This window comes from Mandrillus leucophaeus, unplaced genomic scaffold (genome assembly GCF_000951045.1).
Source record: "Mandrillus leucophaeus isolate KB7577 unplaced genomic scaffold, Mleu.le_1.0 Scaffold656, whole genome shotgun sequence".
In the NCBI taxonomy this organism is placed as follows: Eukaryota; Metazoa; Chordata; class Mammalia; order Primates; family Cercopithecidae; genus Mandrillus; species Mandrillus leucophaeus.
This window is the reverse complement of record NW_012107097.1, coordinates 474,335-489,876: the sequence shown is the minus strand read 5'-3', so window position 1 is coordinate 489,876 and position 15,542 is coordinate 474,335. Positions and strand designations below refer to the sequence as shown.

At 43.6% G+C, this 15,542-nt stretch overlaps 2 protein-coding genes across 5 annotated transcripts in view; one reads left to right on the top strand and one right to left on the bottom strand.

Annotated features, from left to right (window-relative positions):
- Positions 1–334: 334 nt before the first annotated feature.
- On the bottom strand, positions 335–9,852 carry RPUSD4 (RNA pseudouridylate synthase domain containing 4). Of its 2 annotated transcripts, none has more exons than XM_012001250.1 (7): positions 9,624–9,852; positions 9,055–9,220; positions 7,684–7,885; positions 3,899–3,992; positions 3,679–3,823; positions 2,443–2,540; positions 335–1,868 (listed from the first exon to the last, which is right to left on the bottom strand). In XM_012001250.1, exons 1-7 carry the CDS (start codon positions 9,810–9,812, stop codon positions 1,629–1,631), a joined length of 1,134 nt encoding a protein of 377 aa, XP_011856640.1. In that variant the 5' UTR covers positions 9,813–9,852; the 3' UTR covers positions 335–1,628. The 2 variants fall into 2 exon arrangements, with proteins under 2 accessions (XP_011856640.1, XP_011856641.1); XM_012001251.1 differs by having other exon boundaries at positions 3,679–3,750; positions 3,919–3,992.
- FAM118B (family with sequence similarity 118, member B) overlaps positions 9,588–15,542 on the top strand; it is a 62,406-nt gene continuing 56,451 nt past the window's right edge. For all 3 annotated transcript variants that reach the window (XM_012001254.1, XM_012001253.1, XM_012001252.1), the window contains exon 1: positions 9,588–10,004. The gene's annotated coding sequence lies outside the window, so the exon portion shown is untranslated. The remainder of the gene's footprint in view (positions 10,005–15,542) is intronic.

The window sequence follows — 15,542 nt, the reverse complement described above, 5'->3', positions numbered from 1 at the left end:
CCCAGCTAATTTTTGTGTTTTTTGCAGTAACAGGGTTTCACCATGTTGCCCAGGCTGGTCTTGAACTCCTGGGCTGAAGTGATCTGCCCACCTCGGCCTCTTTGGCCTCTTCGGCCTCTCAGAGTGCTGGGATTATAGGCGTGAGTCACCGTGCCCAGCCTGTTCTCCATTCTTGTGGGTATTCCTGTTCATCTGTTTCCCTGAATTAATGTCAATTATCAGTATTTCCTAAGTGTCACATTCTTGTTCCTTTTTCTTGACTAGCATGGTTTACTAGAAATAGAAACAACAGCAAAAATATTTAGGTCTTATATAAACAAATATAGTTATCTTGTCTGTGCTTTCAAAGTTAAATTTATTATGCACAGTAATGGGTACCATGGAGTCAGGGAAGGGGCTAGAAAGTGGCATCATCTATACACAGGGAACACATAAAGACTGTCCCGGGGTGTACCTCCCTAACTGTGCTGTCACTCCAACTTTCTTTGTCAGAAAGAAAAAGTAGTGTGAGGTGTATTCGTTTGCAAGAAACAAGGTGGCAGCTGGATGGACCAACTGAGCAGGGAGGCCAGCGTCATTTCCATCTATCCCTAGTGATGTTCAGTATAGCCCTCCCCTTCCTGAGACCCAAGAACAGAAGATATGCTTCCACAATAGAGATTTTTTTTTTTAATGGCAGCACTCTCCTAACTACACATTCACGGACCAACCAAAGCCATCTCCAAGTCTAGAAAGGACACATACTACACGCAGCTAAAATGCCAACCACTGATCCAGAATTTTCAAGATGGCACCTTTCCCCAAACTTCTATACCATTCATTAAACATAGACTGCAAACTGCTAGCCTGTAGAGCAAATTCAACCTGCAAGTATTATTTGCTTAGCTGCCTAAGCGTCTTTAAAAATTCGATTTAGTTGGCAATACACTGGGAGGTTTCACACAAATATCTAGGTTTCCAGCTTCTCTGAAGAAATAAATGAGAAAATCCATTCCCACATGGCAACAACCAGCTGGAGCTAACAACTGTTAGACAGCATGCCACGCCCCGTTACTGCCTTACATCCAAGCAGCTTCGTGTATGCATGTTACCTGCCTGCCACTCACATCTGCTCTCCTTGCTCAGCAAATGTCCCACCTCAGCCTCACACTCAATACCCTTGCGCAGGTTCCATAATCAGAGTGCAGGGGGCCACCCACACTATAGCTGGACAATCCCTGGATGCCGTAATATTTGTTAACCATTATGTTCTTTCCAACCACGGGAACCTTCCTAAGAGCTCAAGAGCTTCACTGCTGGATAAAAACAGTTCCTGATCCTGGATTCTGTCCTTTAGTTTTCCTTTTCTAGTCACTGCCCCAGTCTGCCTGGCCCTGGGCTCTGTTCCACATTGGCAATGAGAGCCCACAGCAGGGAGACTTCCAGCAGGCTTTTCCACAGTGCAGCCAAACTATCAGTAAACAGACTTTGTTCTCCATTAAAAGCCCTGGAGCAGCTGAGTTGCTTCACCTTATCCCACCTGGGTCTTATAGAGTCTGTTCCAAGTGAGAAGTTAGTAGAGTCCTGTAAACAAAGAACAGTTCAGAGGCCAACCTGCGCTCCCAGGTACCAGGATGCTCCCACGGTCTTCACTGTGCTCCCAGATGTTCGGCTTCATTGTTCTCATTTTTATCCTGATTTGGCATTTCTAAACCCAGGCGGCGCAGGGAACATACAAAGAAGCGAGGAAGTTTGCAGACCAAGTTGAGATCCTCCTTCCTGGACCCCAGGGCAGGGAGGATCAGCTGCTGGGCATGCAGGTGAAGGGGGATGTAGCGGGCCTTAGACTGTTCCAGCCCCAGCTTCTTCAGGGTGCCCACGGACAGCTTCTATACAAAGAAAGGACAGACCCTTGAGAGCAAGGCCAACAGTCCACCCTTGAAGAACATGCAAAGTCAGGCGACTTCCACTTACAGGGAACCAACACTAACCCCCTGGAAGACACAGTCATGGAGAGCCTGCTTCAGGGGCATGTCTAAGAAAGGCTCAGAACCCAGGTGAGGGAAAAATGACCACACCAAAGACATTCTTTTTGGCCAGTGCTTTTTGGCCTACCAAGAAAATGGGCTGTGGTATAGGGATGAAAAGGCTTTCCCCGCGGTTCTTTAGCAGTAGCATGAAAACCTGCTCCCAGTCTTCAGAAACACCCCTCCCCTTGTCCACAGCCTCTCAACAAAATCAGACTAAACAAATGTAACAGTAAGCTTTTCACTAACAGATCCTGCAGTTCCACGAGGACAGTAACTGACTGCTTCTAAATTTCTCTAAAAGCAAGATAACGAGCTTGGTACCATGTCTGAAGACAATGAATAGGCTTTGCTGTAACTCATTTCAGAGATTTAAGAAAAGGAACGCCTAAGTTCTCTCCCGTATCTGTTGCATATTGGGTCAAATTAGTATTACCTGGGGGGCCAACCTGTTCCAGTCTGAGTACTTGTGATCACCAAGTATTGGACAATCCAGTCCAAAAGACAAGTGAACTCGAAGCTGATGTTTTATTCCTTAAAAGAGAGAGAAAGAAAGAAAACTTGTGAGGAGCTACAGAAACAATACCAGTATTGGCATCTGCTTCAAATCATATTAAATCAAAGTGCAGTAAACTGGCCAGGTCCCAACTATAATAAAGTATAAAGGATAATACAGCAAACTATAAGCTATGTAGCACCAGCTAGCTTAGGAAGTAAACGTTGTAAATACCCTAAGTACCCCTGTCCACCACAATTCCCCCTTTCCACCACAGATAACCAACATTATGAACTTGCCGTCTACCATTACCCTAACTTTTCAGTAATTTGACTACATAATGGTAAGTAGTATTGATTTGCACATTATTTGAATTGTAGTAAAATATACATAAAATTTCCTGGTTTAACCACTGGCATTATACTAAATGCCGAGTCAGTGGCATTAGGTGTATTCACACTGTTTTTGCGACTGTCACCACCACAATCTCTAGAACTTTCTCATCTTCCCAAACTGAAACTCTGGACCCATTAAACAACAATTCCCCATTCATCTCCCCTCCTTTACCCTAACCTAAGATTTTGGCAACCACCATCTACTTTCTGTCTCTATACATCTGACTCTTCTAGGTACCTCACATGAGTGGAATCATACAGTATTGGCTCTTTTCTGCCCGGCTTATTTCACTTAGCATAATGTTTTCAAGGTGCATCCATGTTGTAGCAAGTGTCAGAATGTCCCTTCAATTCTTTGAAAGCTGAAAATAACATCCTATTTTCTGTATATGCTACATTTTGTTTCTCCACTCATCCCCCAATGGTCACTGGGATTATCTTCACCTTTTATTACTGTAAATAACACTGCTATGAATATGTGTGCAAATATTTGATGATTTTGGGTATATACCCAGAAGTGGAACTGCTGGATCTTACGATAATTCTATGTTTAATCATTTTGAGGAACCACTCTGCACAGCTTTAATAGAGGCATTCAAACTGTTTGTATTCTTTTGCTAGTCACAACCATCCCTATGGGAGTCCCCGTAGCCTCAGATCAGCACCAGAAGCACATTCTCACACAAGTCAGCCATAGCACCAGCTGCTCGGAACGAGGCCCCGGACAAAACCTGGTGGCACAGGGTTGTGTGATCCCACTGCGGAAGAGTGACACTCTCACCTGTGATGGGCTGGAGCTCCACGAGGGCGGAGGAGAGAGTACTGCTGAGCACCTGGTACCGAGTTACAGCAACTTGTGCATTCCGGCTATGCCGCACTTTCACCATTTTCCCATTGTCCATGCGGTAGCTCGGGGACAATGTCATCTGAAGCCAAAGAAATCAAGATATGATTCTCAAGGAAGAGCAGCAACCCCTGCCTCAGGGAGGCTGCCTGCCCACCTTGCGGTGCTGCTGCTGGCCTTGCGCTTCCTTCTCCACAATGGGGATGTCCACGACTCCTGCTGAGGGCATGGGGACACGCACAGTGATGGCCCTGGGGGTGACACAGATCACTGCTTTAGCCAACCAAGCCAGAGAAGACCTCCTAGATTTGGCCACTTAGAGGATTTCACGCTGGACCTTCTGCACTAACACGTGATCTCTTACGATTGAAGGGTCGTGCAAGATTCTCTTGGTGTAATGCTTAGCCTGAGAGCTGATAGATTTCACAAGCTTATCTTTTTTACTCTTAAAGTCATACATGCTAATTGTAGAATATTTGGGGTAAAAAAAGAAAAAAATTATATTAATAACATGGTCTTCCCAGCCTTTAACAATGGATAAGTACAGTTAAAATTATGATAATATAATTTTGTATTGTTTTTCTTTTTCAAATAATAAAAGATTGTAGATTCTGACTGCATGCTAAATGAACAAATGAATAAATAATTGGATGAATGAACCTAAGAAAAAATTCAGAGAACTGTTCCTGGCTCATTTGCCACATAGGTAAAACAGGAGGGAACTGTACCCAAAGAAGTCACAGGGGCAGGTGCAGTGCCTCACACGTGTAATCCCAATACTTTGGGAGGCCGAGGCAAGTGGATCACTTGAGGTCAGGAGTTCAAGACCAGCCTGGCCAACATGGTGAAACCCAATCTCTACTAAAAACACACACACACACACACACACACACACACACACACAAATCAGCCAGACATGGTGGCATGCACCTGTAACCCCAGCTACTTGGGAGGCTGAGGCACAAGAATCGCTTGAATCCAGGAGGTGGAGGTTGCAGTGAGCCGAGATCATGCCACTTCACTCCAGCCCGGCGACAGAGCAAGACTCCATCTCAAAAAAAAAAAAAAAAAAAAAGAAGTCCTAGGAATCACAACCACAACTCAATAACTCATTCCAAATCACTTCTGTTGGTGCTCTCCCTCTCATGACCTCACAGACAGGTAGGAGACTGTTTAATCTGTCTGTATATTTATGCCTCTTTCAGGTCAATGATGGGAGATTCTCTCTGGGTACCTGGTGGTCTGTTGTATACTCACTAACCAAGGGATCAAAATCCCACTCAGACACACTGTTTCACAACGTAGACACTCCATTTCAGTTTGAGCTACTATCTGGTACATTTTATCGTATTTTATAGATTTTATAGATCTTCTGTGACAAGATTGCCCTTCCTAATGATACGACACTACAACTCAAGAATGCTCAATCAGCAAGACCCCATTGATTGATTTCAATTCCTCCATGAACCCGATACCAAGAATGGTTACCAATTTTGAACCTTAATGGACATTTTTCACAAATAACATAACATGTATTTTATAGTCTTAACATTTTGATAGCTTGAATAGATAAAATAAGTCTCTATTTTTTTATTTTTTAACTGTTCCTATGAACTAGGTACTGTTAAATATTTCACATGACTCAGTCTTATTTAACCATCTCATAAATCCTATTATTTCCATTTGTCATATGAAGAAAACAAAGCTTATGGAAGTTTAATAACTTGCCCAAGGCCCCACAGCTGGTAAATGACACAGTTGAGAGTTGAACACAGATCTTTTTGAGGTCTTAGCTACTGTCCTAAATTCCTCCATTCTCTATAATTTTATTATAGTTGTTCTTAAATTTGATTGTATATCAAATTTTAAAATACAGATGCCAATCCCCACAACCATCAGACTTATGAATGAGAACCTCGTGGGTAAGTCTCAATCATACAGAATTTTAAAGGGCTTCTCAGATCACAAAGTATCTGCAAAATCTGTAATCTAAAAAGGACAAACATTCAAAATATAAAATGAATACTTACAAATCAAATAGAAAATAATAAATAGCCTGGGTCAGACACATTGGCTCATGCCTGTGAGCTGTAAGTGCTGTAATCCCAGCACTTTGGTGGGCGGATCACTTTAGGTCAGGGGTTCAAGACCAGCCTGGCCAACATGCTGAAACCCCATCTCTACTAAAAATACAAAAATTAGCTGGGCATGGTGGCGTGCGCCTGTAATTCCAGCTACCTGGGAGGCTGAAACATGAGAACTGCTTGAACTAGGGAGGAGGTTGCAGTGAGCCGAGATTGTGCCACTGCTCTCCAGCCTGGGCAACAGAGCAAGACTCCATCTCAAAGAAAAAAAAAAGGCCAGGCATCGTCTTAAAATACATAAATAAATAAAAATAATAAACGACCCAATAGAAAAATAGGTAAAAGAAATAAACAGTCTGTTTCCAAAAAGGGAAACTCAAATAGCCAATAAACATGTAAAAAACATTTAAATTGATAGCCAACATCACTGTTATATAAGAAAATAGAAAATGTCTTTTTTTTTTTTTTTTTTTTTTAACTTATCACAGTGGCAAACCCTTTAAAAATGCTTTGGCTGATAAGGGGAAATGGGTACTCACTACTGCTGGTGGGAATGTAAACTGATAAAACCTTGGTGGAGAGCAATGTGAGTACTAATAAAATTTAAATATACACACCATTCAGCCCAGAGATTCAATTTTTAGAAATTTACCCTAAAAATACATTCACATATTCTTTGCAATAGGCTCTAAAAAATGAGAAATTACCTAAATATTCATCAGTGGTACTTCACAGAGCAATTAAAAAGGAGACAGCTCTAACTGTACAACACAAAATGCTCTAAGATATATGATCCAAGGGAAAACCGCAGGATACAAAACTGTGTGTAAAACACAGTACCATAGGAGTAATATGCTTACATATGCTCAATAACTCTGGAAGTTTACACAAGATACCAGTCACAGCGATTGCCCCTGGGGAAGGGAACTGCACAGATGGGGAGCAGAGGGTTTCTTTTTTGCTCATGTATCTTTTTTCTCTGAAAAACATTGAGGTAAACCTCTATGTGCTAACACAGAATGATCCCCAAGACATAGAATTGGGCAGGGGAAAGAGTATAATGTAAATTGTACAATGTGCTATATATAGATATATATATCTATGTACATACGTCTCTACACACACACATACTATATATACTAGACATGTATGTAAATGCATTGAGTAAGAACTAGAGGAATAAAAACCAAACTGATTACATGGGTTGTTACCTCAAGGGAAAAGACTAGAATGGCAGAGTGGGTGGATTCTCCAGGAGTTTTTCACATTATCTTTGTTCTTTGACTATTTTTATCACAGGAATAAAATCATATATTACTCGTATAATTAATTATTTTTTTTTCTTTAGAGACAGGGTCTCACTCTGTCATCCAGGATGGAGTGCAGTGGTGTGATCATAGCTCACTGTAACCTCAAACTCCTAGGCTCAAGTGATCCTCCCACCTTGGCCTCCCAAGTAGCTGGGACTACAGCTATGTGCCACTATACCGGGCTACCTTTTTACTTTTTATAGAGAAAAGGTGTCGCTATGTTGCCCAGGCTGTTCTCCAACTCTTGGCCTAAAGTGATCCTCCCACCTCTGCCTCTCAAAGTGCTGTGATTACAGGCATGAGCCACTATGCACAGCCTATGCTTGTATAATTAATTTTTGATAATTTTGATGTATACCAGAATTAAGAACCACTGTTCTATCAGACTTAATATTCTAAGCACCAAAGCTGTTTCACATACTTTTTATAATCTCGCAGGTCCTAGTGCAGTGCCTTCTATTAATTGGAGTTTCTGCTTTTAATGGATAAATAGGTGAAAGAAATGCCTCCACTTATACCACCTCTACTGCCATCAGCAGGCCTCATACCAGTACTTCTTCACCACCTGACGGGTTCTAAACAACTCTTGGACTTGATGTGCCATGTCCTTGTCCCAAGCCAACACCATTACGCCTGTGGTTTCCTTGTCCAGCCGGTGGCACAGATGCAAGGGCTCTGCCTTGTGGCCATGAAGCATCTTTGCCAGGATAGGTAGTACATCACTGATGCAGAGCTGGACCCCAGGGCCACCTAAGAAGGAAAAAGCCAAAGATTTGAGTGGCCAGGAAAAGATCTCACCAAAGAACTCTTCTTGGGAGAAAAGCCCTTAATGGATAAACTGTCAATATTTTCTAGAGCATTACTACTGAAGTGTGGTCCAGAGACTAGCAACAATGGCATGTCTAGGGAGCTTATTAGAAATGAATCTCAGGCTCCCAACCTAGACTACTCAGTCAGAATCTGCATTTTACAAGCTGTCCAAATGGTTCAGAAGCATAATAAAGTTTGAGAAGCACCATTCTAGAGCACGTGGCTTTCCTCTCAGACATACTTTGCAAAACCATGAGGCCTTCGAGAAGCATTAAATAAGAGTGATTGGGAGGATAGGCTTCGGGGTTAGACATTCCTGGGGTTCTAGTCTACTCTTCTTACTATCCATTTTTCTGACCTTGGACACATTACTTCTCTTTCCAACTTTGCTTTCTCATTATAAAATGTAAATATCTGGAAAACAACTTCATTGGAGAATGGGAAGGCAAAAAACTGTTGTGAAAATAAAGAGAGAAAAAAATTATACAAACACTTGGCAATGTCTGATTTAGTTCCTTGTCTTTATGAACAACTATCTCCATGTCTCCCAGAAAAGCATTACCTTCTTCTAGCTAAAACGGGCCTTTTCCCTCTGCAAAATTCTTTCGCAAATGCATTTTTTAAATCAATCTTTCCTGATTCACCTCAGCTGTCCCTGACAACTACATGCAACATTTGTTGAAAGACATTTGAGCGTCCACTAAATTCCAGTCACTCTGGGGTTGTATGTTACATATACTCCCACATACATACACACACACACACACACCCTTTTTTCTTATGTATCATTTTCTCATTCCCAGTTTTGATGGAAGATAACCTTTAGTCTAGAACCACACAGCCTTTGTATATCTCTACAACGATCCCTGTGGTCTGCACACAGCGTATTCCACGAATTGCTGCTTACTGTCAGATGTTTAGAAGGGGAGGACTGTCTTATTTGTTTATTTCTGTGTCCTCGGTGGTTCCTTATATTGGACGGTAGTCTACAAAGGTTTAATTAATTTGAACGCAAGGCTTTAGAGTGCACCACAAGTAACGTCTCAGTTTTCCTCGCTTGTAGCAGAAAGCAGCCGCAGGTCCCTCTCCCATTTCCGCGTGGTCCTTACCATGCACAGGGAGACCGTAGGGCTTATTGATGACCACAAGGTTATTGTCCTGGTGGAGAATTCCTCGGGTCAGTGCCTTAGCAAGCACGTTGGGGTGGACTCGCTGCAGCTGCCGTGTGAACCGCACTATTTCTTGCACTCTCCGCTGAACAGGGTTTGTGGACACCTAGGGAGAAAGAAGGAGCTGTGGGGAATGCCTGGTGCGGAAGCGGTGGAGAAGACCTTACACAAAGCTCTGGGTGAGAATCTGAGTGGGGAATGACTATCTCTGCATCAGACCCGCGCTTTCCTCGAGTAATCTGAGAGCAGGGGTACCAGGGGTACCAGTTTGTCTAACCTGCGTACCCACGCAGTGGGTAGGACCGAGCCTGATAGTAGCCAAAGACCCAGCTCACGGGAAAACACCGTACCCTTACTGACCCCTCCCCTCCACCTTCTCCCCATTCTCCCACCTAGCGTCCGGGCTATTGACTCATACGCTTTCAGTCAGAGGACCCTCCTACCTACTCCGGGTCCGGGAAACCAATGAGCGCACTGTCTCTTGGGAGTTGTGGTCCCTTCGGACTCACCGGCTTCTTGTTTGTGTCTTGTTCCCGTTTCTGGGCTCGGAGCCTCTCCGCTAATCTCTGGGCATTTACGGACGTAGAGGCAGCGGCAACGGAACAAAATGGCTTTGAGACGAGACTGAAGAGACTCCCCAAACCCTGGCCGTTTCCCCAGATCCAGAGGCCCGACACCCTCCACCTGGGCGCCGCCATCTTGCCAGGAAGGGAGGGGCGAGCCAAGACCACGTGGAGAAGGGCGGCAAGAGTGAGGCGGGAGTGGGTGGACCCCGTAGGTCACGTGGTGCGGGGTGGGGCCTGGACGAGTCACGGGGGTTAGGTGCGCGCTCAGTGCGGCTGCGCCGGCCGGTAGCTGCAGCTGGAGCAGTGGCGTTTGGAGGAGACTCGGTGAGTGTGTAGGGAAGCAGGGCTGGGGCTGGGAAATGCCGGTGCCTCAACGCTTTAACGTTTTCCGCGTCTCCGGGATTTCCGTTCAAGAAGAACACTGGTCCGAAAAACGTTTCTCCTTTTGGTACACGATCCCAGTGAGAAACTCCTCCCCGCCCCCGCGCCCCCTTAGAGGCGATGTCCCATAAACACTCGCCCCAGAGCCCTCCTAGGCACCTACGCCGTCCCTCTTAGCCACCGAATCTCCGGTGATCCGCCAGTCCCCTGCGGGACTCGTCGGGTACCCTCTTGATTGGATGTCCGGATCTCTGCAGCCTCTCCACCCGTCATCTTCCAACTCCCATCCTCTTTGTTTCACGTTGTAACCTGTCCCCCTCTCGTAAGGATGACGGCCCCTTCCCTTATCCAGGGCCCCCAGCCCCTACTTCCTACTTAGGAAGCACTGTGAGTGTTTTTTCTGTCCTTCCTCAAGAATTCATTGCTTGGAGTCTCCTCCCTACCTTCGCTACTCCTAAAGAAAAAGCTGAAAGTGCGGAGCACAGACCTTCACTTTTCCTGTTTCCTTTGTTTTTCCTCTCCTCCACAGTTTGCAACCGCACTAAACCCCCTCTCACGAGATGCGATGTTGAGATTCCCTTGCCCGAACTGCAAGTGACTCCCTCTGATTTCAATCAGGGGTGGCTGGGAAGATAAACATCTGCTTGGGATGGTAGTGTTAAAAGTAACTTAGGATGTTCCTGCCATTTGTTAAGAGGAAAACTTATGCTGAGTTCAGAAAGAATGTCCTGAAAACTAATGGATCTGTGAAGATAGGGGGAACAATTTTTTTAAGACTGCTTGGAATGAAGGCTGCCTGAGGAGTTATTAGAGTATAGGTAGTTGAATTAGATTTGGGTTCTACACCTCCTAAAGGGTTTGGCAGAAGGGAGCCGTACCAACAAGAAACAAAGTTGATCAGGTGGAGCTACTCATAGAAGACTCAAGTTGAAGAGTTTGAACTAGAGGTGACAAGTTGAAGAGTTGGAACTAGAGGTAATGGGGAGTCTTTGAAGCTTCTTGAGTAGGGCAGAGAGACTCCTTGAAAGTGAAATTCTGAAAGTGAATCTGGCAGTTGAATGCAGGACAGATGGGAAAGGAAAGGGTTTGATAGTAGGAAAACTAGTTACAACCTAGGTGGTCAGTGATGAGGTCTGGTCTTTTCCCCTACACTGTAACTGTCCTTTGAGTTTGAATTGATTATGAGTTACGCAGGTAAAGATGTACTCTTGGCAGCTGCTGTTGATCTGTGAGTCCCTGGAAGACTTTTTTTTTTTAAATCCTCTGACCTGGCACATAGTAAACTCACAATATCTGTTAGATGGCTGAAGTGCATCATAAATGTATGCTAGGTGTGTCTGAACATTTTGAATTGTCTTATTTCTGTCACTGGCCTGAAGAATGAACGTAGAGGCAGATGTATTTGTAAAGTTGGAAAGAAGCAAGCCTTGTGTACGTTTCTGTTATAAGGCAGGTGTAAATGCCGATTCAGATATAAATGCGAAGAATTCCAAGGGAGATTGAGAAACAACATCCATTTCTCCTGTTCCCCCCACCGCCCTGCACATTTACCAGTAGGACAGAGATCTATAAAAGTTGAGAAATTCCACCTTAAAAGAATTATTACCTTCCATGCTCCAGACCTAGGTTCTAATTTCACTAAACAGATGAACATCACGTATTACTTAGATACTTGAAGCTCCCTTTTCCAAGGACCCTGAAATTTTGACATCCGGAATTAAATTAATATCATTACATTAATTAGAAACTTGTTTTGGGTACAGGACTTTTATGGTTTTGTGTCCGGGATGGGAGAACCTGTTTCTACCCTAACTGTGTGGCATTCAAGAGACTACACCTGTTCTTGCAGAATTGGCCTTCTGTGGCAGGAAACAAAACGAAGAACCAACTCAAATGTCATTGCTAGTGACACAGAGCTTATGCTCTAGGATTTCAGGTTAACTCAAAGCACACACTTAGTGACGAAGAATAAAAGTGTTTGTTCTTTATTTCTGGAGAAGAAACTTTTAGGTTTGTCTTGTTGAAACTTTGTAGAGAAATTTAAAGAATTCAAAGTTTTTGTTTGGTATGACAGTACAGCTTTAGCCAGTATGGGTACGTCAGTTACGACATCCTTAATGTTTCTCCCAGTGAGTCTAGGCACTTGGTGATTTAGAGTTGTTCTCAGTATAATTTATGCAAATGTCATGTCTTTTTTTTTTTTTCTTCCTCAATTTTCAAAGAGCAATAATTGCCCCTCAGATAAACCTCATTGGCTGCGATACTGCCACTGCCAAAAACTCTTTTGTTTCTGGTTTTTGTTTTTGTTTTTTATAATCTCTGTATTGCCTCCTCCCTCTTCCTCATTCAGCTGGTCCTTTGTTAGGCCGTTCACTTTTCCATTTCTGCGTCAATGTCACAGTCCATTTGTTGGGAACTCCTCTTGTCTAAACTGTTTTCTTAAAACAAGGAAGGAAATTCTATTAGTGATTTCTTCATTCTTGGAGAGTACAGCTCTATTCAAACATGACTTATTTACATTGATTTTGATATATCATAATATGTGCCCCCCAAAATAACCATATGAAGAACTTGATAGTTTCTTTTTAAAGATATTTCCTAGTCTATTCCAGAACAAAAAGGCTGCATTAGTATTTCACAAGTATAAAGAAGGACTGACTAATAAAGGAACTTGCGTTTATCATAAATTTAAGGTTAATCAGTGGCATGAAGTTTAAGTTACGCCTCCTCAAACTGTGATTTGCTAGTTGCAGATTAACCAGCGATTCCATTTCCTTGAAAAGCAGGAAGTACTTGGACATTGTTTTATGGTTTTATAGAGATTAAAGGACGCAATTAGCAGGAACTCTCGGGAGGTGCCCTGGAAAGTGCAGTTATTGGGAGCCAGGAGATGTGGGACTAGTCCCAGTTCAGCCACTGCGAACTTGAACAAATAATTTGGGCTTCAGTTTTTTGGTCATTTAAAAGATCTTTGCAACTCTGTTTCTAGTCTGTGAAGATTTTCCACTGATACATAAGTACTTTCAGCCCGAATCAGTGGGATTTATTTCAGATTTATCTTGAATACATTTAGTATTGATACTAAGAAACCGAATTCTGCTCTTGTCCCCAGAATTTAACTTTTCACCACTGAGCTAATGTTTATATTTGGAGGTTACTTCATTGAGTGGTGTTGGAATATACTTTAAGATTTCCGGCCGGGCGCGGTGGCTCACGCCTGTAATCCTAGCACTTTGGGAGGCCGAGGTGGGCGGATCACGAGGTCAGGAGATCAAGACCATCCTGGCTAACACGGTGAAACCCTGTCTCTACTAAAAATACAAATAGACGGGGATGGTGGTGGGCGCCTGTAGTCCTAGCTACTTGGGAGGCTGAGGCAGGAGAATGACGTGAACCCGAGAGGCAGAGGTTGCAGTGAGCCGAGGTCGTGCCACTGCATTCCAGCCTGGGTGAAAGTGTGAGACTCCGACTCAAAAAAAAAGAAAAAAAAAGATTTGTTCAATGGGGGCGGGGTGTGTGGCTCACACCTTAATCCCAGCACTTTGGGAGGCCTAGCGGGGAGGATCTTTTGAGCCTAGGAGTTTGAGATCGCCTGGGCAACATAGCAAGACCTCCTCTCTACAGAAAATCACAAAATTAGCTGGGCATGGTGACGGCACCTGTGGTCCTAACTACCCTTGAGGCTAAGGTGGGAGGATCACTTAAGCCCAGGAAGTCAAGGCTGCAGCTTCAGTGAACCGTGATTGCAGTACTACACTCCAGCCTGGGTGACAGAGACAGACCTGTCTCAAAGAAAGAGAAAAAGTAATTTGTGTAATATGGTTTAAAAGTCAAATAGTAATAAAAGATTTATATTTAAAAAACAGTTTCTCAGGCTGGGTGCACCTGTAATCCCAGCACTTTGGGAGGCTGAGGTTGGTGGATTGCCTGAGGTCAGGAGTTCGAGACCAGCCTGGCCAACATGGTGAAACCCAATCTCTACTAAAAATACTAAAATTAGCTGAGCGTGGTGGCGTGTGCTTGTAATCCCAGCTACTTGGGAGGCTGAGGTAGGAGAATTGCTTGAACTGGAGAGATGGAGTGAGCCAAGGTTGCACCATTGCACTCCAGCCTGGGCAACAGAGCGAGACTCCGTCACCAAAAAAAAAAAAAAACCAACAAAACAAAAACCGTTTCTCTGCCCTCCCTACCTCATAGTTCCATTCTTTAGAGGCAACCACTCAGTTGTTTTCCTCTTTTCCTCTGTCTTTACAGTAAGTTATCAACATCATCAGTATTCTTGAAACACCACATAACAAAACCAGTTTTACCATATGGTTTCTATGGCGTTTTTCTGGTCACAAAAACATACCCAACTTCTAAATAAAAACCAAAGCATTTCTAGTAGGAAACACTGAAACAAGGAAGATTTTCACCCACTTTTTGGTGAGTCAGTGACTTACTGCAATCATAGTGGTGGTGGGTTAAATCGAGGAATAAATGTGTGCAAAGTGAAAATTGTCAGAAGCATTTCCTACCACCATGCTCAGTTCCAAAACAATCCATCACCAATAGGGCAGGCCCACTGAGAGCTTTTGTGCCACATCGGTTATTGTTATGCATTTGGATGATTACCATAAACTTTGCAGATTTTTATTTGCCGGTAATTTGTATTCATTCATGCGTTTTCCAGCTCAGGCTCACAGGTGACTGGAGCCTATACCGGCAGCTCAGGGCACAAGGCAGGAGCCAGCCCTGGACAGGACGCCATCTATCCTATAGGGTGCGCATGTACACACACACACACACACACACACACACACACACACACACACAGGGACCATGTAGACACACCAGTTAACCTAGTAGGCACATCTTCGAGACGTGGGAGGAAAGCAGAATACCTGAAGAAAACCCACACAGACATGGGGAGAACGTGCCAGCCCCACACAGATGGGTGACCTCAGCCAGGAATCACTTATTTTCTCATCAATGTTATGAAAAAACGATGTTGAACAAAATGACTTTTTTTGAGAGTTTGCTGTGTCTTCTTGTTGCTAAATAGTTGGTTTGTTTTTCTTTCTTGGTTTTCCCCTCAGGTTTGGCTTGCTGATTTCTTGTAGCAATAGATTAGTATTTAGCTCTTGCATCCCACCACTTTCCTGTTTTTCCAGCCCTCTATCCCCTAATACAGTTCTATTGTAATTTTTTGCTAAAACAGGTAGCTTTTATGTACTTACACCTCTGTCAAATACTGTTCACTGTTGAGCTAGATGATCTGTGACAGTGTGTTCCTCCTGGTGTGTAGGTTGGCCTTCACCTGTGTGTTTCATGTATCTACTGTTAATTTTTTCCCAAATGCTCCAATGTATTTGTCACATTCTTGTCAGTAACATTTTCTGTGAGCTCAAATATATCACCTGTTTATTGGAGCTCTGCCACTGCTGCCGCCACCGCCTCCTCCTCCTCCTCCTCCTCCTCCTTCTCCTCCTCTTCCTCCTC

Bases quoted from the DNA above. Each gene is read 5' to 3' on its own strand.
- RPUSD4 (XM_012001250.1), bottom strand. From the start codon at position 9,812: ATGGCGGCGCCCAGGTGGAGGGTGTCGGGCCTCTGGATCTGGGGAAAC. The intron at 3,824-3,898 runs GTGGGCAGGCAG...CTTTGGCTTCAG, and splicing joins GCCAGCAGCAGCACCGCAAG to ATGACATTGTCCCCGAGCTA. The intron at 2,541-3,678 runs GTGAGAGTGTCA...CTCTCTTTTAAG, and splicing joins GGAGCTCCAGCCCATCACAG to GAATAAAACATCAGCTTCGA.